This window comes from Sminthopsis crassicaudata, chromosome 1, assembly GCF_048593235.1.
Source record: "Sminthopsis crassicaudata isolate SCR6 chromosome 1, ASM4859323v1, whole genome shotgun sequence".
Taxonomy (NCBI): Eukaryota; Metazoa; Chordata; class Mammalia; order Dasyuromorphia; family Dasyuridae; genus Sminthopsis; species Sminthopsis crassicaudata.
Genome location: NC_133617.1, coordinates 720,854,918 through 720,881,466, shown reverse-complemented (window position 1 = coordinate 720,881,466; position 26,549 = coordinate 720,854,918). Strand labels below are relative to the sequence as shown.

Sequence of the window (26,549 nt, the reverse complement as noted above, 5' to 3'; positions counted from 1 at the left end):
TTTTTAATGGGAAAGACTCTTTTTAGGGAGAGTTTTTTTTAGAGGGGGTATTACAGGGTGAATCGCTCAGAATTCCCATCATATTTCAGAGTGGCAGTGTGATGTGCTAGAAACAACACTGTGTTCCAGGTCAAGAGGAACCTAGTTAGTTTTGACTCCTGCCTCAGAAGCTCACTAGCTGTGTAAATCTGAGTTTTTATTTGATCCTCATCTGACCCTCATACCCCCAGTACCTACTTTGTGAGGTTGTGAGAGCCACTGCATTGTAAACTCTATGTAACTGTCTATAGAAATGCCAGGTGTTACTATTTTCAGTCTTCAATTTATGTTTTATCAGGGATTCAAACTTCCCCAGGCACCCTGAAATCAATCTTATGTGATGACTCTTCAGAAGATCATTTGTTTATACTAATGTGTCAATGACATCATAAGTATTCATTAAGCCAATTTCAGGCAACTTTTTTATTTTTCAACTTTTAAGAAGTCAGAACAGTAGCCATCTCCTGGCCAAGAATATTAATAGTTCGAATTCTCTTAGTTCTGAAATGGAAAAGCAATTCTATTATTTTGAGTCTATACTCAAACTAGCTTGGACAGAGCTAAGCAGAACATCTGAAAGTCTCCATCCGTTGGCAGCTCCCACAGGGCTGATTACAACCCTTCTCTCCTCATGGGAATCTCCCATCTAAACTCCCATGGGAATTTCTGGTTGGCATTTATAATGGTCTTCCAAATTTGGGTTCCACTGGGGGAGGGTGGTGAGGGAGAAGGGATAAGGATCACTGATTCTGGGCTAAGCGCCCATCCCGTGTGCATGTACACATTCTGACCTGCTGAAGCACGCTGGCTGTGAACTGCATAGCTTGGTGGTGCTGTTCTTCCAGCATGTCCATGTGTAAGTCATCCAGAAAATCATTTCTATCGTCATCCAGCCATCCTTCATCCAGCTGTGGGAAAGGGGAACAGAGACACAGCTTCAGCAGGTCCTTGACCCAGAAACACTGTCTTACTTGTTCTCAGCACACAATATTCCATCTCCCATCTCCCATGCTTCTGGTTTGCCTATCCAGCATTCCCAGAAGGCCTTCCCTCTTTACCTCTATCATGTTGTTTCCCTGGCATCCTTCAAGACTCAATTCAAGTCTTCCCTTCCTCAGGAGGCCTCTCAACTGTTAATACCTTCCCTTCTGAATTTGATTCTCCTCTGTTCTCTCTAGATCTCTTAAGTATCTACATATTTCCTCCTTGAAGAAAAGGATTGCTGATCTTTCTCTATATCCCTAGAGATCTTGGCATAGGGCTGGCTTGTAGTTATCACTTGACAAAAGTTTGGCAGTGACCAACTGACTGAATATAACTTGTACATTTTCCTGTTTTCTTAGAGACTCTCTAGATCTTCTAATAAAGGGAGAAAAGGTTAGTATGGAAACTCATTAAAATTAATTGGGAGAAACTTCTCCATTCATTTCCCTTTCTTCCCAGGGAAGTTATCCTACACACCATGTTACTGTCTTCACAGAATCCTGCTAAACCTTTAGGATAGATAACTAAATCCAAGGTGTCCTTTGTACTCAAACAAGCTTAAAGGATTTCAAAGACTAGCTAAGGACAAGAAGGCAGGAGACTAGGTTCCAATATTGGCTCTGTAATCTTAGGCCTTTTATTCAGATGTTTCAACCATGTCTAACTTTTTATGACTCCATTTGGGGTTTTCTTGGCAAAGCTGCTAGGGTGGTTTGCCTCCATTTCCTCAATTGTAAAATGAGCTGGAGAAGGGAATGGCAAATGGGATTAAGTGACTTGCCTAGGATCACACAGCTAGTTAGTGCTTGAGGCTGGATTTGAATTCAGAAAGGTGCCTTTTTTCTGACTCCCAGATAATGTGTACACATTATCCATTTACTGTGCCACCTAATATCCCCAAAACCTTAGGCCTAGAGAAGATACTACTTCTTTCTTCATCTTAAACCGAGATAACTGAATTAAAGTAGGGGTCTTTAAACTGTGTGTGTGTGTGTGTGTGTGTGTGTGTGTGTGTGTGTGTGTGTCCTGGAATCCTGGAAGCAGTGTCTGGAAAAATCTTTTGACCCCTTTCTTGGAATCGTGTTTTTAAATGCACAAAATAAAATACATATGATTATAAAGGAAACCACTTATCCTGAAATATAGTAATTTAAAAGGTTTAGAACCTTTTAAAATAAAATTCATGGACCCAGAATTAAGATCATATGATGTTGATGATTGCTAATTCCCTTCCTTTCAGAAATATCATTATCACCTCATCATTGATGGGTTAACCTCTTGTCCCTTTTTTTTGGAGATTGATTCTCATTTGCTTTTTTAGTTTGGGTCTTTACATATAAAATAGAACTGACATGGCCCAGAGCTTTGACCCCTTAACTCTTCTTTCTTCATTATACCTCGCTCTATACAGACACATGGTATACACATATACATACACACACTATACTAAAGAGAATTACTTTAGCAGCAATCCATACTTTAATACTGCTCTCAGAAATTATATGAGAGATATAAATTATGGTTGTCAAGTTATGTTCCTCTTTTAAGATAAGTAGATTCTGGATACGAAATTCATTTTCCTAGAAAGGACAATGAAGGACTCCCATTCCCTGCCAAATTACCTTGCGTTTATTTTGTTTATACCTAATTATGTATATCTCATCTGTAAAATGAGCTGGAGAAGGAAATAGCAAACCATTCCAGTAACTTTGCCAAGAAAACCCCAAAGGGGGTTAGGAAGAGTTGAACATGACTGAAAAACCTTGTATATGCTCTCTCTCCTCTATAGAATGCAATCTTCTTGAGGGGAGAGAGTATATCTTTTTTATTTTTTTTTGTCTCCAGTATTTAGCAGAGAAGCAGGCATTTTATAACTGTATATAACTGTAACTGCTTTATTTAAGGATAACGTTGGCAATGTCCCACTGAAAGGAACCTGAAAGAAACCCAAGATTTCTGGAATTCAACAAAGAGCTTTCTATGTTCTTGGGGTTGTACTATGTGAGAAATGGTTATTAACAAGCAATGATTTGGGGAGACCCAGAGTTCTCCCTTTTTTCTATGGTGCTCATTTCAAAGATCAAAAATTATAATGAGATAATTGCACTAGAGATAGAAGTGTAGACGTTGAACCACAAAGGGGAAAACAATAGGAATATCTTTGCACATACACGAAGCTGCCATACCTGGAGTTCAGGTCTTGCTATTAGCAATGAGACATTCTTGCTCTCTTCACTGGTGAGAAGCGCCACGGCTTCCTCTCGGTTTTGTACTTCTATACCATTAATCTAAAAAAACAACAATGTGTATAGTGATTCAATCAGTCTCTGTGTATAGAGGCTTTATCCATCCTGATTCTGTATAGCCCCACTGTCAGCCCTGGCCTTCCATAACCTCCCTAATTCACACCCAGAACGTCATTTATCATACCCAGCCACAAAAGAACATCTGTCTCCAAACATAACAAAGGCGTTATACCAATGCCTTTTTCTCTTGGCACCTGCCTACGAGAAAGCCACTGCTGGGTTAGCTGATGAGGTAACTGTAATGCTGAAGCAATAAACAGCACAGGTGGCATTGGGTGGTTTGTTATTGAGATGCAAGAAGTAACAGAGGGAGATCTTGTACTGGGGGAGAGGAAGGTGAAAGCATAGGCATGGAGGTATTGGTAATGAGGGTGCTGAGTCAAGACAGTGTGTGGGAAAATCTCAAGCCATTGAGGTAAGACTTGGAGGTAACCAGCACACCTAGGAGGAAAGTAGAGGAGAGAGGGAAAGAAAGAGAGAGAAAGAGAGACACAAAGACAGACAGACAGATATGGAAAGAGAGAGAGACAAAGAGAGACACAAAGACAGACAGATATGGAAAGAGAGAGAGAGAGAGACAAAAGAGAGAGAGAGAGAGAGAGAGAGAGAGCACTGAGACTCACAGAAAGAGATTGAAAGAGGAGGGAAATTATTTGTCAATGAGTCTAGTTTTGACCCTTAAGTTTTTAGATTATTTAAGAGAATAAAAGACTAAGAGGAATCTTAAAGGTATAAGAAATCACTCAATATCTTTTATAATAAAAAGACACACAATGAATTAGAAATAAGTGAGTATGTAATGAGTAAGAGGAAGGCACAGAAGCCATACCTCTGAAACAGAGCAAAACAGAGCCTTGTGGGATGCTGAGACCAAATCAGTGAGATTTATTAAACATATGGTTAATATCATGTGCAAGGCAATTTAGAGTTGGAATGACCTAGTCTATTCTTCCCACCCTCCATTTTTGCATGCTTAGAGAACCACAGAAGTAGCTTTATCCCATAGTCCCATGGGAAGTAAGGGGCAGGGTTTCATTGCTCCCTACTGCCCCTTTTGGCTTTAACAGTCTATGATAACTCTGTCCTAGAGACAGAAGCTAAAAAGGTGATGAATGGAAACCTGACCAGAAGGAACAGGAATCCTTTAGGAAGATGGATGACTATAATATGGAAGGCCTTACCGAGGTGATAGTGAATTCCCAAGATAAAAAGACTACCCTTAAGAGCAACTTCATGAAGTGAGTTAAATATTCAACTAAGCAAGCTAGGAACGGTCCAGTTAATTTTACTGATATTTTTCCAAAGATGGTTTTCTACCTCAGGGTGAGACAGGACCTGAAAATCTTGGTCTATGAACAATTGTTTAGAAAAACTTAAAGGAGAGGGGGAATTGGAGATTTTAGAATGTCTTCTGCAAGTCTCCACTTGGGCTATTGGAGCCATCCATTCTCATTAATCTCTAAGTGTCAGATGTCAAAGTCTTTGGCATCAAATGCAGTGAGTGCATTCTATGTTCTGACTCCATGCACAGGGTGGATGTAAATGTTACTGTGAGACCCAGGTGGGATATAAGTAATAATAATAAGTAATATTTATCAGTACTTACAAAGCTTTCTACAAATATCTCATTAGAGCTTCACAACAGCTCTGAGAGGCAGGGGCTATTATTCTCATCTACAAATGAGGAACTAAGGCTGAAAGGGCTGAGTGACTCACCCCCCAGTTATCACAGTCTAAGTTTCAGAGATGAGGTTCTAACTTGGGCCTTAGCTGACTAACAGTGCTCTTGCTAATCATCCAGAGGATGATGCTGGTTTCGTTGGGTCTTGGAGGTCAGAATTTGAAGAAACAGATTAAGGTGCAAAGAGATATACTGAGTTCTGAGGCTAGAAAATCTTTCTAGGAATCATGTCTATAAGCAAAATGAGAACTTAGGAGGTAATAATTATCAATAATTAAAATTAATATAGGGCTTTAATGTTTGTAAAATGCTTTACAAAAATTATTTTGAAGATACAACTCTAGGAGATAGGTTTTATTATAATTCCCTTTATACAGCTAAGGAAACGGAGGCAAGCAGAGGTAAAATGATTTGTCCAGTCCAGTGTCTGAGGTTACATGCGAACTGAGTTACTTCTGACTCCAGGTCAACCATTCTAAATACTCATTATCTTCTTGCCTCTTTATGGGCGTACACAAGTGGGTTCTTTTGTCACTTGAGGTCCTTAAGTAGGAATTGGACGATCTTTTGTTGGGGGCTTATAGAGAAGAGACTTTGGTTTGGACTAGAAGCCCCCAAGGTCTCTGCAAATCTTGCAATTCTGTGTTTGTACAGAAGTAAACAAACAAATACACAAACGAGCAGGCAACCCACCTGGATGATCCGATCTCCCTCTCGGATACGTCCATCCTTTGCGGCGATGCTGTTGGGATCAATCTGAAAGATAGAGGAGGGTTAGGTTCCTTCCAACTCCAAGCACCTAGGAGGCCAACCACAGAGATGGATAGCCCCTCTGGACCCACTTAGAAGCACACAATAAAAGAGTGTCAAAAGTCAGCCTCTAACAAACATGGTCTCCCTTGGGGATAGGCTGGGTGTTATCTTTGTGCAGAAAAGGGTAGTTTCCCAACTGACATGCAAGAGGGGTAAAGCAGTGGGAATGTTCCATCTCCAGCCCTTTTTTTGAAAGCCTTACTGAAATCTCAGCCAATTATATCTGAAATGAAGATATTGCATGTTGCTGTGGTGTCTATTATGTTCAGAAGTTCCCAGCAAGTATTTCAGAAATAGTTATGTCTGATGACAAGGATGATACTGGGGCTTTTGTGCTCAGCAAGGAACAGCCAAAGAGTGAAAAGATGAGGAAGGATAATCGGATACAATGTTTTTCATTATGTTTCCTAATAGCAAGTTAGTTATATGATATTTAGCAAACTTTTAAACCACAATGGCTGAAGATTCCCAAATCCTAGAGGGAACTACAGACTGGTATTTAGAAAAGGAAAGGGTCCTTAAATGATATGAAGGCTATAGGACCATAAAGCCAGCAAGGGCTGCCAATCAATTGCATTTGATCATAGAGCACCATTATATTAAGATTGATGGCATTCATTCTAATTCCTCCAGATACAAATGATCAAAAGCTCATGCACTCTATATTTATTTATTTCAGAGGGTCCAAATATGTCTTATAGGGAATTAGGAGAGTAGAGACTGTCTCTATAGAAGCCAATAAGGGACTTGTTTGTCACTTAAGGTTTTAGAGAGTTGACTGATGAGAAATTAAGCGACTTCCTCAGGGTCACACAACCACTGTCAGAGGCCATTGTCTCTCTTCTCTTCCCCTTTCTATTTTTTCTATCTTTTCCCTCCTTTATTCTTCCTCTCTATATATTTCTGTCTCTGTGAGTCCATTTCTCTCTATCATCTCTCTATCTCATTCATTCACTCATGAACACATGAAAGGAAAATGAATGAATGATCTTTCTATACTTTTGCCAAAGAATATCTTGAGCTGAACTTGGGGTAAGGAGATTCCTTCATCATTTAGGCTGAATGAGAGGGAATGTAGTAACTCATTCTTACCTCACTTATATAAATCCCAATGTCGTCTTCATCATCCGTCCGGTAGCACACAGTGAGACCAAGTTTGTCTTGGCTGTTCAGTCGGTACAAATCCACCTCCTAGGCACAGAAAAGGACATCAAAATCAAATGCGCTACATGATGATAGAGACCTGTCAAATGCTTTGAAAATATTTGGCTTAAATGCCATCCTGGATTTCTTTTCATTTGACTGTGGACAGCAGGTTAACTTACTGAACAAAAAGTGATTATGTCTGGGGGAATCAATGCTGAGGGCATTTCTGACCTTTCAATCAATATAAAGTCATTTTGAAAATAGTTCTTTCATTGATCTTAGGGAAAGAAAAATCACCTATATTTCATTCAGTGTCAGGACTTCTAGTGGCAAATCTTTTTAAAAAGCAATACTTCAATGGCTGTCACAAACAAGGACATTTTCATACAAAAGCCACTCGCCGATTTTAATATAAATGTTTCCAACGTGTGGAGTTAAGATGATCTCACTTCGGGCTCCTTTAATATTCACAGCAATGTGACTCGCAGAGAGAGATTACTGCATAAATTCATCCCAGAAAAGAGGGCAACGTGATAGCATGCAATTAATGTTTTCCACAACAGCTGTGATATTTACAGTCGAGAAATTAGTTTCAGGCTTTATTACAGCAAATGAAAGAAGATAAAAGCAGAGGGGGCCTGAATGCTTGGCATGAGACACGAGCTCAGCAAATGGCTGAGCCACAGAGCACATTGCATGGCCCAATTAGCCTGGGCTTCAGAAGGAAATCAGACCTTTGAAAACAACTAAAGCCTCTGGGAGCAAGTTATGGGGCTGTCTAGGAAGTGTTAACAAGTTGTAGAGGCCGATCTAAGCCACCAGCCAAGCAGGAATAAAAGTTGTTGCCACAGCAAATTCTCATCTCATCCACGGGACTCATCAAAGTACGTATTCTTGGACAGGTCGCTGGGACTGGTTTGTAAAACATTATCTTCCAGTGGACGGGTATGGGGAAGCCTGCTGAAATCTGATCGCTAGCTTCTCTGATGCTCGTTTCAGGGAGGCTTTTTCTAGGAGAGGTGTTCAAATAGTCATCTTCAGGATGGAACTCAAAGCTGTCATCCCTCCTTCCACTCCCAAATTCAATCCCCGGGAGAGTGTAAGCTCTGTGAAAGCAGAGACTACATTTTGTTTTTATTTCTCTAGCATTACGGGAACGTAGTGTGTACTTGATATATGTCTGCTGAGTTGAATCCAGTGGGTGGTACAGTGGAGAGAGTGCCAGACAGGGAGGCAACAACAAATGCCTTTGAATCCTACCTTATTATCCTTATTAGCTATGTGATGCTCAGTGAGTCTCTTTTAACCTTTCTGTGGTTTACTTTCCCCCATCTGTAAAATGGGGGTGGTGCAATAGATGGAATAAAGATTATCTACTTCAAGGATAAGGATAAGGAAAGAAATGAAGTTAGATGGACAGCTTATAGAGCACATACGGAAGGCAGCAGGATGCAGGGAATAAGGGCTGGCTTGGGAGTCCTGGAGACTGCCAGGGACGACTTGTTTGATTATAATCAAGTAACTTAACCAATTCAGGGCCTTCTTCAACTGTCAAATGAGGAGGCTGTGTAAGAACTATGGTGTCAAACTCCAATATAAAGGTGACAGAGAGTCAGAAATGGTATAACAGGCTGCCTGCCTTATATTGACTTAGAAAATCACATAGTAATACTATATATGTTCTTTTGAATTTTTATTTATTTTGTAAAGCATTTCCCAATTACATTTTAATCTAATTCTGCACACTCAAAAGACACCTGTGAGAACAAAACCTCAAAGGCTCCTTTCATTTCTAAATCTATAATTCATGGGTAGCTACTGAAAAGAGACAATGAGTTGGTTCCAGAATTCAACAGGAAGAGGAAGTTAAGAAGTATAACTGAGGAATGACATAGTTGTTCCTCCTTCTCCTCCTCCTCTTCCTTCTTCTCCTCCTTCTTATTGCCCTTAACTTTTTCCTGACACAGAGGCTCATATTTTCAACATCAGTATTATTCCAGTTGTAATGGTAAATTAGGAAATCTTATAATTTCCTCCAAAATTGAACAGCCAAAGGTTAATGGAGAGTTGGTAGGTGTGAATGGAAAGCAACAAGTTACCAATGAGGAATCGTACAGGAGGAGAGGTTTAAAGGATGCCAACAGAGAACAATAATTTTCTAGTTGTGATGGTAAATAGGGGAACTTTGCAGTTTCCTCTACAACTGAGCAGCCCAAGGTTGATGGAGAGATGAATAATGGGTGTGAATGGAAAGCAGCAAGTTACCAATGAGGAATCGTACAGGAGGAAAAGTTAAAGGATGTCAATAGAGAAGAAAAATGGTTAGAAAAAAGAAATGAGTCAGTCATATAATATGAAAGTGGGGCAGTCTCTGTATTCCACTGGTATCCACAAAATGTCAACAACGTGTAAAGAACATCTCAATATACTGGTTAGATGTCCTGCAGTTGATTTATGGGAGAATATGGAGAAAAGTGGCACAAAAACAGCAGACATTGAAGAAATTTGCAATCTGCATTGTTGAAGAAGTATCCATATTGATGAGGTGGCAGGACCACCAGGGCATATGAATATTTTCAAGAGACAAAGTTTAACAATAATAGTCAATTAACACTTATTAAGCACCTATCATGTGGTAGGCATTGGCAAAAGATGGCAGATTTAGCACTGGGAGAAACCATGGAAGTCATTTAATAGAATAGTTTCATTTTACAGATGGAAAATCTCAGGTGCAGAGAAGTCACATGACATGCCCACGATAACTTAGATGGTAAATATTAGGGGTAGCATTCTGGGGGCCAAAGAATTATAAGTCTATAGCTAGAAGAGACCTTACAGGTCATTTAGTCTGACCCTCTCAATTTACAGATGAGGAAACTGAACAAACAGGCTTGAGTGACTCATACAGTCTAGGATTAGATTTGAACTCAGGTCTTCCTAATTCCAGGTTTGGCACTTTAACCATTGTTTAACCATTGCACTATCTAGCCATCACTAATATATTTTAGTGGTTACAAGCTTTTTTCCTGACAATCTTATGAAGTGTCTCTTAAGAGTACTGTTATTTGTGTCCTATGGCTGAAGAAACTCAGACACATAAAGGTGTCCGTAAAGAGGAGTAGTAAAATTCAAATAATGCAGACTTTGTGCTAATTCTGACTGACCTTCTTTCCCCATCCCCCCAACTCAGTGTGAACCAGTAAAATTGGTGACATTTTTTGGTCCCCAGCCAAATGGAGGGCTCTAAGCTGAATGTAAACATAACATCTTCCATCGCCATAAAGGGACATTGTCGAGGGTGAAAGTTTAGTGCCCCATCAGCAGGTTCTTCCTCAGACGGGGAGTCATGAAAAAGACTGAGACATACTTCGAAAAGGTCATAAGGAGAAAAATTTGAATGTGCTAACACTGTGTCTCCTTGTTTTCTAATGTTATTCAAAAAGGAAAAAAAACCAAAACAGTATTTTTATTATGTTTTAAGGGACTGACCAAAAAGCCAATCTAAATTCTAGTTACATTCACAGGAGTATCCAAAACAAGGAGGTAATATTCCCACTAAATTCAGAAATTTGTTAAAAGAAACATTGAAAAGCTGGAACCAGTCCAGAGAGGGCAACCAGGACAGTGAAGGGTCTAGCAAACACGTCATGAGAAGAATGAATGGCAGAAAGAATCATTTTAAGAATGTCTAGCTTGAACACAAGGTTTAGGTCATGACACAAAAGCTAGCTTCTATTGAGAAGAATGATTAGAATCTGTAGCAGTGATGGGGAGATATTTAATTCAGTAAACATTTGCTGAATGCCTACAACATCCTGAGCCTATAATATCCCGATGGGGAAATAGAGGCAGAAAAAATAAGAACTTTCATTTTATTGGGAGAAACAACATGTATAGAACTAAAGAGATGTGCAAAGTAGTTGACTGGTGGGGATGTGAATGCCTAGGGAGATCAGGAAAGGCCTCAGGCAGATGATGCATTAAAGGAAGCCATGGATTCTATGAAGCGGAAGTTAAGAGGGGAGAACTTTGGCAGAGGGCTGGGGGAGCAGATCATGTGAAAAAAAATGGAAGCACATTTGACAAGAACATGTACATTAGGAGGCAGGTAGGTAATGCAGTGGATAGAGCACAAGCACTGAAGTCAGGAAGACCTGAGTTCAAATTTGATCTCAGATACTTAACACTTCCTGGCTCTGTGACCCTGGGCAAGTCATTTAACTCCAATTGCCTCAGGAAAAAAAAAGAGCATGTATAGTAGACATATTTGGCCAGAATGCAAAACATGTGTGAGAGGACTAATGTGTGATCTCTCTAGTAAGGTATAGATAGCATAGTCATATTGGGAAAGGCTTTAAATGCCAGGCAGAAGAGGTTTTTTTTTTGTTTTTGTTTTTTGTTTTTTACTTTATCTTAAAGGTAATCTTTTAGCTCAAATAACATGGGATGTAGGAAAAAATGTTGACTCTGGAATTAGAGAATCTGAGTTCAAATCCCACTTGTAAGACCTCTCTAAAACCTTAGTTTCCCCATTTGTAAAATGGTGGTGATAAGACTAGATGGTTTCTGAGGACCCTCCCTTCCAAAGTACTAAATATTTGATCCTTCATGCTATGGAATATTTGATACTTTGTCAGATATTCAAGCATATTGTAAGCTTCTTAAAGTCTAGAGTGGTGTTTCACAACTCCTCCTCCTATACAGTTCCTCACCAGTCACTTGCTGCTTTCCATTCACATCTACCACTCAAGTCTCCATTAACCTTTGGCTGCTCAGTTCTGGAGGAAAGTGTAAGATTCCCCAACTTACAAACTGGAATAATATTGTTGTCTGTTGACACCCTTTAAACCTCTCCTCCTGTAGGATTCCTCACTGGTAACTTGCTACTTTCCATTCACACCCACCACTCAACTCTCCATTAATGTTTAGCTGCTCAATTCTGGAGGAAACTTAAGATTTCCTAACTTACCATCACAACTGGAATAATTATTGATGTTGAAAATATGGGCCATTGTGTCAGGGAAAAGTTAAGGGGAATGAGAAGGAGGAGGAGAAACAACTATATCATATCTCAATTATACCTCTTAACTTCCTTTTCCTATTCAATTCTGGGTGCTTGGAACATAGTAGGTGTTGTGAATCACTCCCTCTGCTAGAGGAATCATGTTCAAAGGTGCTGTGCTCACGATTTAATCTTTTGTAATTCCTATTTCTGGTCAGGTATTTCTTTCAGGTATTACCATCCCCCAAATGACACATGGTCCAACCACAACAAATTTTCTTAGATTAGTGTAGCACTGAATTTAGCTGCTGGCTCCCATTAAAGTTACTCCTAGAAGGACACAATTACCCAGAAAGTCATGTTGTATTAATTTAGTGGGATTTTGCGAAAGGTTACTGTAATGGCCGAGTTCTTTTCCTGAAAACAACAAACAGTCTCTGCCCAGACCAAGGTGAGCTGTGATAGGAAAAACCAAATGTTCTTCGAGATGTTTGAGTGAGTGAACAAGGTCATCTCCACCACCCTGGAGTCCATCTGGTTGTCCAGGATGCTATTTAAAAAGAAAACTGGCTTTCAGAGGAAGTAGATTTGTTGACTTAAGTGAAGTCTCTTGGGGGCATCTTTCTACCTTGAAAATGATTTGATTTTGAAAAGGTAAAGATGCATGGGATAAAGACATGCTGGGAAAGCAGAGTTAAAATACCAGAGCTGAAAAGGGTCTGCTGTTGCATCTGTCAATTTTGTGAGAAAGAGCTGTTGACCCGAGTTTCTCTTTCTGCTCTGGCAGGCTCCATAGTAAGCAGAAACCAAAGTCAGATATGTGTAATTCAGGAAGCTGAGGGATGGTACGGTGGTACTTCGATTTTAGATAGCCTTTGGTAGATTAGGTACCAATATGGTTATTTTACAAATTAAGTGACTGGCCTAAGGTCCCACAGGAAGTAAGAGGCAGAGACATTTAAAAGGTCTCGCAAAAAGGGCATACATAGCAACCATTCCTGATAGCTGAAGCAAGGATCTAAAGTACCTCCGCCCAAAACTTTGTGCTCTTGGGGTTTAGCTTATATGGGGGCAATAAACAAAATTCCAGTCAATGACCAATGTGGCAAAGAGAACATGCAACTGATTCTATCTGGAATCTCAATATCTACATTATTCTGGAGGCTTTTCCTCATCCTTCCATATTTTCTGTTTTAAGAATGCTTTCATCTACTCTTTATAGTGGTAGTTGTCCTTCATTCTTGAAGAGGACAAAATGACATCACAACTTTGGGGTCAAGATACAGTGTGTCCAACGATTACTGTTCCCTATATATATCATTGCTATTCAATCATTTCAGTTGTAACTGACTCTTTGTGACCCTATCTGAGGTTTTCTTGGCAAAGATATCAAAGTAGTTGGCCATTTCCTTCTCCAGTTCATTTTACAGATAAAGAAACGGAGGCAAGGTGAAGTGACTTGCTCAGGGTCACATGAGTGAATGCTTGAAGCCAGATTTGAACTTGGAAAGAAATGTCTTTCTGATTTCAAGTCTGGAGTTCTATCCACTGTACTATATTCACTTGTGTACTGTATACACCATATCCATTGTTACACACATTCAATTTTTTTGTGTGTGTGTGTTTTATATAACATATTTTAATGGGAGAATCCATTTTTAAACATTTAACAATACATATCTCCTATTTTCTTACTTTTCCTTCTAGCTTCTTATCTCTTTTCCTCTCTAATATACATTTTTTTAAAATTTCTTTTTTTTATTTTATAACTTTTTTTTGACAGTACATAGGCATGGGTAATTTTTTACAACATTATCCCTTGCACTCACTTCTGTTCCAATTTTTCCCCTCCTTCCCTCCACCACTTCCCCTAGATGGCAGGCAGCCCCATAAATGTTAAATATGCTATAGTATATCCTAGATACAATATATGTGATACACACTCGAATTTAGTTGTTGCATGTTATATCTCTCATTAGAATTTATAGTAAACGTGAAAGATTGTTTTTCCTTCCTTGCCATGCCATAGTTTTCTGAATATAGTACCTGGAATAAGGTAAGCATTTAATTGCTTGCTGATTAATTATGTATACATTGCCATATTGCCCTTGAGGAGTATTTTCTGGGCCTCAATTTTATCTGTCAAATGAATGGCTTAGAATAGATGATCTCTAAGGGCAGGGAATAAGCAATCTGGGGAGGTTCTCCCTACCAAGGGGCTTTCAAACTTTGTTGGAAATACCATAGCAAGGATTTTGATCAGTCACGGGTGGACTACTTTGTCTGGGATATTCTTTCCAACTCAGATTTTGTGTTTTTAAATATTCCTATTCCTTCTAGCTTTATGGTTTTATAATGAAGAGTAGTATCTCTGAGACCAGTGCAAATTTAAAATCCTTACATTCCATTGATCCTCATTAATTTCCAACTTAATTCCAGTTTGAAGCCGAGTTGTTTTTTTTAATCAAACAGGGACTATGGTGATCTGGGTATAGCAGTATAAGCATACTCACAAAATATTTGTTCATCAAGATGAAGATATGATTTTTAAAAAGACTATTAATCAAGCTGGTATGAATAATTTATTGGTAATATCTGGATGGCAGCCTCTAATAACCCCAATGCTTTGCTAAATTGTCAAGACTATAAGTTTTTTTAATGCCCTTTCAGGTTAAATTTAAATCATTCCAGTCATTAGCATAAGTTTCTAAGAGCAATAAACAAGAAAAATACACACACAAACACATGCTAGTTGATCAAACATTGGACTTGGAAGTCAGGGCAAAAGAAGTTCAAATTCTGATTTAGAGACTTAACAACTGTGTGACATTGGGATAAATTATTTGGTCTCTTTTATCTCAGTTTCCTCAACTGTAAACAGCATCTGTCTCCCAAGCTTGTTAGGTGCATCAAATGAGACTGTATTTGTGAAATCATTTAGCACAGTGGGTAGAGCATGGTAAGTGCTTAATAAATGCTTCTTTCCTTCTTTCCTACAAATGAAACATTTTTGTTTGTGTCTGACTGTGACATGATTTTGGGATTTTCTTGGCAAATAAACTGAAGTGACTTGCCATTTCCTTTTCTAGTTCATTTTACAGATGAGGAAATCAGGGCAAACAAGGTTAAGTGCCTTACTCAAGGTTACACAGCTAGGCAGGGTTTGAAGCCAGATTTTTAAAAAAAAATAGCATTTTATTTTCCCAAATATATGCAAAGATAGTTTTCAATATTCACTTTTGTAACACCTTATGTTCCAAATTTTCTCCCTCTCCCCCCTGTTTAATATGTACAATTCTTCTAATCATATTTCCATATTTGTCATGCTGTGCAAAAAATAAAATCAAAAGGGGAAAAACATAAGGGAAAAAACAACAACAAGTAAACAAATAACAAAAAAGGCAAAAATTCTATGCTTTGATCCACATTCAGATTTCAATTGTCCTCTCTCTGGATGTGGATGGTACTTTCTATTCCAAGCCTTTTTGAATTATCTTGAATCACCTCATTGTTGAAAAGAGCCAAGTCTATCACAGTTAGTCATCCCATAATCTTGTTACTGTGTACAATGTTTTCTTGGTTCTGCTCAGTTCATTTAGCATCAGTTCATGTAAGTCTCTCAAGGCTTTTCTGAAATCAGCCTCCTCATCATTTCTTATAGAACAATAATATTCCATTGCATTCATATATCACAACTTATTTGGCCATTTCCCAACTGAGAGACATCCAACTCAATTTCCAGTTTTTTGCCACTACAAAAAGCGCTACTGTGAAGTCAAATTTGCACTGAGGAAGATGAGTCTTCCTAACTCCAGGAGGGTACTCTATCCATTGTGCCATCTGGCTGATCCCTACATAAATGAAACCAGCTACAAAGAAATAAAGTTATTACAATATTTCAAAAAAATTCAAATATACCTCATTAATAACTACTTCTCTAGAAACTCATCTGAAGCTTTTAGCATATTACACTAATAATAAAATAGACCCCATGTCTATTGCCAGCTAGATAAAATAATGACCTGAGTGCAAAGAGACAGGTTTCAGGATGTGTGTCTGTGATATATTTAGAATAAACAGCACAAACTTATTAAGTTCCCACCACAATGGACAGATGTGGAGGATACACAGAAGAATAAGACATAGTCTATGCTCTCAAAGGCAGCTAGGAAGTACAGTGAATACAGCTCCAGGCCTAGAGTCAGGAAGACATATTGAAATCTGGTCTCTGATGCTTTCTAGTTCTGTGACAAATCACTTAACCCTGCTTACTTCAGTTTCTTTATGTGTTAAGTGAGATGGAAAGGAAAAGGGCAAATAATTCTAGTATCTCTGCCAAGAAACCTTAAATGGGGTCACAAACAGTTGGATGTGACTGAGAAACTGAACAATAACGTTTTCAAATAAATTAAAATGTCACTGGCATAATGGATATAAGGCCCTTCTGGAGATATATATGGTATAAAAAAGTGCAATGGTCTTGGAATCAAGAGAAATCGGGGTTCAAGTATTATGTAACTCAGATACTTGCCAACTGTGTATGAATGAAAAAAAGGAATGTATTAAGTACTCACTATTTGCCCCAAACTGTACTAAGTACTGGGGATTTCAAGAGAATGAGTGAATTGCTCCTTGCTTTCATCAAATTCAGAGCTTAACCCAGGGGAGATGACACATAGAAGGCAGTTAAGCAGCAGGGAGAATGGCAAGACCCAGAAAGATCTAAGAATGATGCAGCAGGGCTGATGGCAAGACTTAGGAGTTCTAAGGATACTACAATGAGGGCCGACGGCAAAGTCCAGGAGTCCTTAGGGAGTTGGCCAGATGATGGCTCTCCGGGATCTAACTGGGCACTGGGAAAGGGCAACTGGTGAGTATAATCACTTAACCTCACTTAGTTTTAGTTTTTTATTTATAAAATGAGAATTAGATTATCTAACTTGCAAGGTTTCTGTTGAGGATCAAAAGAAATAATGTTGACAAAGCATTCTGCAAAAACTAAGGCACTACATAAATACCTCTTAGTATTTCTCTTGGGAGACAAACACTACACAGTAAGGACAGGCCAGGTGCTCCATGAAGGGAATCTATGAAGGATAAGGCTTCAGAATTCAGGTGAAGAAGAACCCCTGAGGTTACTCAAGGAAGGCTTCACAGAAGAAGGGTGTGAGCTGGGAGTTTGACCCATGAATCTCTCAACCCTCCCACAGATCTGGAGAAAGAATCAGTGGACTTCTGGCTACCATTATCTGGGGTGGTCAGCCCTTCACCCCAACTCTTCTAAGTCAGTGGAAACTTTTACCACTTTGACTCTATTTTGCTTAAGTCACTCCCTGAAAACCAAGCATGATTGGTGAGAATTGCCTTCCTTCATGAAAACATAAATAATTCTTTTTCTCTGCTTGGTTATTCTAAATACTTTTAATGCTATCATCAGCACATAACCGCAGATGAAAGCTGATTAACGGACATATAATGTTATATATGACTGATGGAGCCCTTGGGAAATTAAAACATTAAAAAACCTATTTTACTACTATTCTTCTTCCCACTTCCTTTAGTTGCTGAAAACAAGATTTAGGGCAGGTGGTAAGTACCTGAATCTTTACAGATAATTAGTTGGTAGATCGACCACTGGGTATAATCCTGATGCCTCCAAGTAGCTGCTGCATAATTGGGATTTGACACTATTCTAAATATGTTCATTTCGGATATTTTAGAATAAGGATATATTTTCTCAGTGCATCATGCTTAAAATATTCCAATAAATCTGCAGAGGAAAAAATTCTGCTATCCACCTTTTCTACTCTGCATAATATATCTAATGCTGATCCTGGGTGAGGAGGTGGGTGGATGAGATGTGTGGCAATGAGTTTGCCATTTAGAATTTGGGGAAAGCTGAGCTGTATAACTTCTTCTACTTTGTCATCTTGGCAACTCCACAGAATTTCCCATTTGTCCAAATGGCTCCAATGAGTGTAATTACAGTGAGTAGGTGAACTAAAAGTGCAGCTGACATCATAGGATCACAGAATTACAGAGTTAGAACTGGAGAAGACTTTGGAGATAATTTAATCCAATCTTAGTCAAGTAATATTAAGTGGAAATTAACCATTTTATTCCATATGAATGATTTCCTCCCAACCTGTAGGCAAGTGACTTGACTTCCTTAAGCCTTAGAGAGAATTTCATCTTACTGCTCTGAGGGTCACCTTGTAGCCTCACATCTATGATTTTAGTGTAGGCAACTTTCCCATGAAGAAACTCCTACCAACACAGATCAGCAACTGTTCTCTGCAGCTGTTTGTCTGGATCCCCAAGAAGTCAAGTAATTTTGTCAGGAACATACAATTAATTGTGTACCAAATGGGAGACTGAAACTCAGCTCTCCCTAACTCCAAGGCTAGCTGGCTCTGGTTTATCTTCCTCTCTATTGTCATCACACCACCATCACTACCACCACTATTCCCATCATATGTATTTTATTTTATCTATGATATCCCACAGAATACCTGGCAAGGCAATTCCTTCTACCAATAAACTATTTCTCACTGTCTCATCCTTTCATTGAGTGAGGTTCAAATAGAGATTTTGAGATGTTCCTGCCCTGCAATTCCTTCACATTTAATATTCAATACAGGATTGTACAAGAGAACAACAAAACTTACTTTCTATAATTGAATCAAAGCACTAAGTGGAAAGTTTAGCTTTTATAGGCTCAATGTTGGTCAGTCAATTAGCTTTATGTGCCAAGTATGACGCTAAGTATTGGAGATAAGAAGAAAAACAGATCCTGCCTTAAAAAAGCTCAGTCTATTGAGGGAGACACATCACCCAAACCACTATGTCCAGACAAGACATATACAGGATGAATTCCGGTGTCGTCTAACAGGGAAGACATAGAACAAGGAAGACTTGAAAGTATTTTCAATACAAGATGAGCAGCAATGGGATGCTATGTACTTCATCCCATTCTCAAGACTCTGACTCGCCAGTCAGGTGTCTACACTTTGGAAGTTTTATATTTCATGCAGCTTGAAAATTATAGTATTTTAGCTAGAGATTCATTCATTTTTAATTTTTAATTTTTTTTGATGTTTCCTTAATTTTTATGAATTAGTTTTATGTCCTGGGTTTTGTAGGGCAGTCTGCAACAAGAATCAGTTCCAGAACAGCATATTGGTCTAGTTCTCCAGGATATTTTGAGGTTATTCTTATTTATTCTTATTTCTTCATTATTAACTTCTTTTTTCTCTCACTATTCCCATCAGATATTGACAAAGAGTTTTCAAATTTGTCTATGACTTTATATACATGATCTCATTTGAGCTTCGCAATTCTGTGAACTAAGAAATATAAATATGTAAGAGAAAACTGAGGCAGAGAGAAGTTAGCCTATAGACACAGAGCTGTCAGAGCAACCCAGGGCTTCACAACTGGTCCACTAGGCCAGGTTGCTTCTCTAAAATGAAATCTGCAAACTAACCTGGACCTGGTCTGTCCCCTGCTGAGAAGATTAAGGACTCTGAGAAACAGATTCAGTTTGGCTTTATATTCTGCTTACGAACAATAACCAGCATTATGTAAAGTGCTTTACAAATTAATTTTAGATTCTCCTCATTAGATTCTCCCAATGGCCCTGGGCAGTATTATCTATTATCATCCAGGTTTTATAATTGAGGAAACTGAGTTAGAGATAAAGCAAAGAGCTCAGGGACAATAGCATCACAACTAGTAAGAATCTGAGTTCAAGGATTCTATCCACATTGCTACATTGTATCTCTCAGTTGATGGATGTCTAGTAATTAAATGGCAAAAGCACAAAGCAATTTTTATTGCCTGAAGGAGAGTCAACCAATTTTTTTTAAAACACCAAATAAAATATTCTTGGGTATCATATTCTCTCTCTCCTGAAAATAATCCTTTATTTTAAGAGGAAAGTGGTTGGACAAGCAAAACACTAAGCAATTATCAAACAGAAACTGTTGTACATTGCATGTAATTGACAGTAAATGTAACTAACGCGCAATCTTGCTAGCTTTAAGTAGATGCCAATCGAAATAACACTCTAGTTGAAGATTTACACGACTCTTCTTTTTAATTTTAACTAAGCCGGTGATTAGCCTTCTTTGGGCCATATTTGTTTTAGGAATGGAGCTTCAATTAAATTCAAAGCATGTTTTATAAATGGTGAAGATTTGTTTTCCCAGATCTGGTCACCAGCCACTCCCTCTGCTCTCCATGCCCTCCATCCCAAATAAATGCAACCAGTGCTGGTTTTTTGGGTTGGAATCCATTTCTCCACGGACAATCCAAATGCTACTTACTATCCAGGGGAAAGTGAGTGTGTAAGGATACTGCTCCCTCCCATTAATCTCTCTCTCTTCCAACACTGGAACAAACATCTTCAGTCTTTTTAGAACTATCCCAAGAACAGCAGTTTCCAACCATTTGGGTATCTTCTTATTACTGAACTGATCCCCTTTTGCTACCAAGTAATTCGTATCATTTGTAAGTACTAATGCTTTAGCTCAGGCTGCCTGATGACCAACTCTGAAGTAAGACAAAATGCTAACCATTTCCAACTGGCTGACCTGAGAAGCACAGAAGTAATTAATCTGCTTTAATTTAAAAAAAAAAAAGTATTCTCTAAAATTCTCTTTAAAAAAGTCTTCTTGACTAAATACTTGATAGGAAACCAAATTTTACTAGAAAGTAATCAAAAATCATTATGGGAATCACTCATGGTCATTAAGAGTGGTTAGGAATATTTGGAAAAGCATTGACTGGACTTGGTTTCAAATCCCACTGGGATGGTTCCTACCATCTGTGTGACTTTGGATAATCTCTGGACTTCAGTGTCCTCATCTTAAAAATAGAATACTTGGATTAGATGACCCCTGGTGTTCTTTCTAGTTCTATGATACATACATACATATATATATATATATATATATATATATATATACATATATATGTATATATATATACATACACACACATACACACACATATCTAAATAAATAAATAAATAAATGAATGAATGAATGAATGAATGAATGAATGAAAAAAACCCGCACAGCTCTATAGGAACTCTTTATCTGTGACTATCAAATTCACAAGGGTATGCCATGGTGAGAACACAGGTTCACTGTGAAAATATCTGATCAGTAGAGAGCAAGTTTCAGAACTTCTGGTCTTCTTTCTGACACATAATTAGCTCTGGCCAAGTCTCTTATCTCCTCAGTGCCCCAGGCAACTTTCTAAGACTAAATGGGAGAGTGCAGATCAGCTTTGGCAGAGGATTTCCTCTGCAGGAGTTCTGGATATCTATGAAATCAAAGGTCCTTCCTGTAAGTGAAGGTGAGCTGAGGTGCCTACTCAGAAAGAATACCTGGTTACAATATGAAACTCTGATGTCACAATATGCCATCTTTCCATCTACAACCTTGGTCCCTCCTGGGGATAGCCATCTCCTCAGCATTCAAGTAGCTCACACCCTGCTTTTCTCTGGGTATATGTTATATCTTCTGCCTCAGAAGAAGTTATTATTCTAGAAACAGTAATTGCAAGATGACATTTCTACTAGTCAACAAGAGATGTGGGGATCACATATGCCAGGTTTCTAGACACAATCTCCTGTCTTTGTCTTGCGCAGAGTAGGTAATAATGATTTAAGGGGAGAGGAAGGGAGAAAAGGAAAGAGAGAGAGAGAGAGAGAGAGAGAGAGAGAGAGAGAGAGAGAGAGAGAGAGAGAGAGAGAGAGAGAGAGAGAGAGAGAGAGAGAGAGAGACAGACACAGACAGACAGAGAGAGAGAGAGAGAAGAGAAGAGAAGAAAAGAGACAGAGAGAAAAAAAAGGATATGAATGGTAGAAGACTTTTTAAGTCACCAAAACTTATAATTTCATTCTCTACAAAATGTCTTGTCCTCTCACCATCTTTCACTGGGACTAATGTAAGAGTTTCCCATTGGCCTTTCTACCTTAAGTCTCTCTCCACTTTGCTACTGTCATCCTTTATCTTAAAAGGGTTCAGAATGATATCAGTCTTTTGGGGGTCAAGGCACAATGTGTCTGAATGTGGTTGCTCTGCCTAACATCAGCTTGGGTCCACCATATCAGACATAAACAGTCCATATAAGCTCCATTTTAATTCTTCCTGCCATACATAATTGCCAAAGCACACATCTATTTCACCCTCCATAGGCTTTTTACTTCATTAGGAGCAGTTATAAACTTCTTTGTTTGACATCCAAAGCTTTAAAAAATATGGCATTTTTTTTTAGCTCTCCAGAGATCTTATACTCTCTCCACATACTTATTGGTCCAGCCATATTAGCCTGGGGGATACTCTGTTCAAGGGTGAAGCTTCAACTCTGCACATTTGTGCAGAGGAATACAATGCTCTCACTTTTCCCCTCCAGCTTTAAGAATCCCCAGATTACCTTAAGATACACTCTAGTACCAGTTTTCAAAGAAAGTTGCTCCTTCTCTCATTCCTTTTCAACTACTAATGCCTTCCCTTTTAAAGCTATCTTACACTTATTCTTTTGATGTTTTCTATGTAGCCATTTATGTACATGTTATCTCTTTAAATATAAGCTCCTTGAAGGCAGTGATCATTTTTACCTTTTCACTGTATCCCCAGTGCTTGGTCCATAGAGAGCTTAATAAACACTTATTGCTGGCTTGCTTGAATTGTATAACAAACAACAAACTCTTACCTTTTACAATTGCTTTGTTCAAGCTTTTATTTCTGTTTATTTTTTTCCTTTTAGGGGAGGAAAAGCAAATTGCACAAGTTGAATGGCAATGCAATATTTTCTTTTAATTAAATGGCTCACATGTACATACTGGACATGTTGGATGAGAAAAGGACATTGGTCATACCTCCAGTTCTAACTCATCTCTGTCCATCTCCTGATGGATGCTTCCCATGTAGTCATTTGGATCATAGTATTCATGAGCAGATGAATGCCTAAGAAGATGAAACAAGATTTAGGTTGTTTCAAGCATCATTTTCATTAATCCTCCCCATGTGTCATAGCAAATACATGATAGGGCACTGTGAGCACTTCTCTGCAAATGGAAACGTGAGGATTGTTTTTTTTTTTCCTTGTTTCCTTTTGGTGGCACAGTTGTATATCGTTCATGGATATTTGATGGGGAAAGGAAGTATTTTCTATCATTCACTCCTGAAATATTTTGGGGCCATGAGGTTGCTTAGTAATTAGGAGGCTATACTTGGACTTCTGGGAAGATATATTTCAGAGGAGGAAGGGCTATGAAACAGGAGAGCAGCCCCAGCTGACTGCTTGGCCCAAGGCAAGTGCTCAAGATTAAAGTTCTCTTCTCAGGTTTACTGCCTTTCTCTGGGCTAGACACCATAATGTAGCCATCACTAAAACACTGCCAGGGTCTTAGAAAAACAGGAGCCTCCCTCCAGTGAAGGAAATTTGGACCATCAAATCATGAATTTCGAGGAAGACAAGACTCTGAAAGTCATGAGAATGAGGAAATTGAGACCCAAGAAGTAAAATGCCTGTCCAAACTCACAAAGGAAGTGAAGAGGCAGAGCCAGGAGTGAAAGCCAAGTTCCAGTGTACCATGCTGTCTCCCTGCATACAGAGTGACTCATGAAACCCATCCCAATGAGATCTGGAAGAGTTCAGGGACATGGAGACAGCGAGCTCAGGAGTGTGAAGGTGTGAGTAGCAAAAGTATCTTAACCTCTCCCACCGCCAGCTGGGATGGCATTCTTTCTCAATTAGCTTTGGCTCCTCCAGGTAGGAGGGCACCTGTTTTCAGAATCCTGCCAAGGCATGGGGAGGATGCTTATATGGATGCAGACGGCTCCCATTATACTGACTGACTTAGCAGCCTGGCTGGCTGAAGATCTTTAGTACTCCCAGGTTAATGCTGTAATCAGTTAGTTCTCATCTTGCCTCCCAAGCACTTACAATGGAAACAACAAGCCAGAAGTGAATAGCATTTTAAACAAGCAACGGTTTTCAATTTTCTGGCCTTACTGGGCAAGCTGACTACTCGTACTTATGGGGCTTTTAGGGTGAGGATGGTGCTGTCCAGCCATCAGCTTAATGGTCTCCATTAAATCCCAGAACCCTCCATGGTAACCAACATGATATATTGGCTGCTGACCTTATAACTGAGAATCTGGATCATTTTGACCTCTGAGGCTGTTTGGATATTTCTAAATCCCCTGGGAGATTAGAGGATGGGGGTCAGACTCAATGTAAAAGTAACTTTTCTTGGAGGAGAGAAGACATTCACTTTCAAGGATCCTATCATTGTCAGCTCAATGGCCGAGTGCCTAAGAATACTTATTATCAACAATGAGGAACAAGACCATTTAACAAATGGATAGGTTATTCTGGACCCCCAAAGGATCACAACACTGGGGTCAGACCACTTAGTTTCAGAAGATGAGGAGTTTCCCCATGTGTCATATGGTAGCGAACTTGCAAACAAGTATGGCAGTTGAGATCAATATTTCTCTGGAATTTATTTAGGAAGAATCTCTCTCTTGTGCTCAGGTGTGAAAGCACATGCTGGCCAATAAACTAACATTCAATTTTAGTCTATAGTGAGCCTCTGAGAGAAAGTGTTGCACAGTGCCTAGAGAACAGACTCATAATCAGATATATAATGACTTATGTGGCTCTGGGCAATTAATTTATTTAGCCTCTGTGTGCCTCGGGCAACTAAGATTGTAATCTGCAGAACAGGGCTGATCTGCTCTGAAAGAGACCTTCTTTGTCTGGAGTTTTCTAACTTCCCCACTACTCTTTACCCTTCTCTCTTTAAAAAATTTTTTCAACTTTCATTTTTTAAAAAAAATCTTGAGTTTCAAATTCTTGTCCTCATTCTCATCCCTTTCCCATCTACTGAGATGGCAAGCAATTTGCTATCAATTATACATGTGAAGTCACACAAAATATATTTCCATATTAACCAAGTTGGAAAAAAAAAAAAGAAGCAGGAAATTTAAAGAAAGTGAAAAAAATCTGTTTCAATCTGCATTCAGAGTTCATCAGTCCTCCTTTTGGAATTGTCTTAGGTCACTGTCTTGATCAGAGTAGCTAAGTCTTTCCCAGTTCATCATCCTTACGTTATTGCTGGTACTGTATACAATGTTCTCCTAGTTCTGCTCACCTCATTTGCATCAGTTCATGTATTTTTCTGAAACTATTCTGCTAGCCAGTTCTTATAGTACAAAAACACTGCACAACAGCCATATACCATCTGACCATTTTCCAATTGATGGATGTCCTCTCAATTTCTAATTCTTTATCATCACAAAGAGTTACTGTAAATTTTTTGTTTGTCTTTTTTTCTTTTTCTATTTGGATTATAAATTTAGTGGTAATGTTGATGGCTCCAAGGTATGCTTGGCTTTTTTGGGCATAGTTCCAAAATAGATGGATTAATCTCACTAGTGTCCCCGTTTTTTTTGTTTTGTTTGTTTTCTAGTTTTTTTTCCCCTGAGGCAATTGGGGTTAAGTGACTTGCCCAGGGTCACACAGCTAGGAAGTGTTAAGTATCTGAGATCATATTTGAACTCAGATCCTCCTGACTTCAGGACTGGTGCTCTATCCATTGAGCCACTTAGCTGCCTGTTTTTTTTTTTTTGTTTGTTTGTTTTTTGCGACACACCAGAATTTTTAATATTCCTTTTCTGTTATGTTAACCAATATGACTAGCATGAGGTGGTACCTCAAAGTAGCTTGAATTTCCACTTCTATGATCAGAAGTAATTAAGAGCTTTTTCAAGTGATTATTGTTGACTTTGATTTTTTCTTCTAAAACTGCATGTTCAGAGGCAGCTAGGTGGCGCAATGGATGGAGCGCCAGCCTTGAATTCAGGAGGACCGGAGTTCAAATCTGATCTCAGTCACTTAACACTTCCTAGCTGTGTGACCCTGGGCAAGTCACTTAATCCCAGCCTCAGGGGGAAAAAATAAAAAAAAAAATAAAATAAAACTGCCTGTTCATATCCTTTGACCATTTATCAGCTGGGGAATTATTCTTGTTTTTATAAATTAAATTCATTTCCCTAAATATATGAAAAATGAGACCTTTATCAGAGAAACCTGCTATAAATTGGTCCATTTTGTGTCTTCTTTCTAATTTAGATATATTGGTTATGCAAAAACTTTAATTTCATGTAATCAAAACCATCTGGCTTTACTTCCTGTATCTTTTCTACTTCTGGTTTGGGACATGAATTTTTGCCTAATGACCTATAGATACATTTTTTCATGCTCCTCTAATTTACTCATGATATCACTCTTTAGTTTTAAATCACTTACTCATCTTGCTTTATCTTGATAAATGGTATTGAGATGCTGGTCTGTGTCTAGTTTCTGCCAAACTACTTTCCAGTTTTCCCAGCAATTTTTGTTAAATGGTGAGCTCTTACCCTCAAAGCCTGAATCTTTGGGTCTATCAAACATAGATTACTATGGTTATTTACTATTGAGTACTGTGTACTTAGTCTATTGCACTGATCTACTACTGTGGTCCAAGGTGCTTCTTGCAAATCATGGCATGTTTATA

The 26,549-nt window shown here is 38.7% G+C and overlaps 1 protein-coding gene across 2 annotated transcripts in view; it reads right to left on the bottom strand.

Moving 5' to 3' along the window:
• Positions 1-26,549, bottom strand: part of PDZRN3 (PDZ domain containing ring finger 3) — a 277,947-nt gene that overhangs the window by 2,590 nt on the left and 248,808 nt on the right. For both annotated transcript variants that reach the window (XM_074284090.1, XM_074284091.1), the window contains 5 exons: positions 22,863-22,950; positions 6,916-7,014; positions 5,704-5,766; positions 3,210-3,311; positions 831-947 (listed from right to left, as the gene is read on the bottom strand). In XM_074284090.1, the coding sequence (XP_074140191.1) occupies positions 831-947; positions 3,210-3,311; positions 5,704-5,766; positions 6,916-7,014; positions 22,863-22,950 (469 nt within the window). The remainder of the gene's footprint in view (positions 1-830; positions 948-3,209; positions 3,312-5,703; positions 5,767-6,915; positions 7,015-22,862; positions 22,951-26,549) is intronic.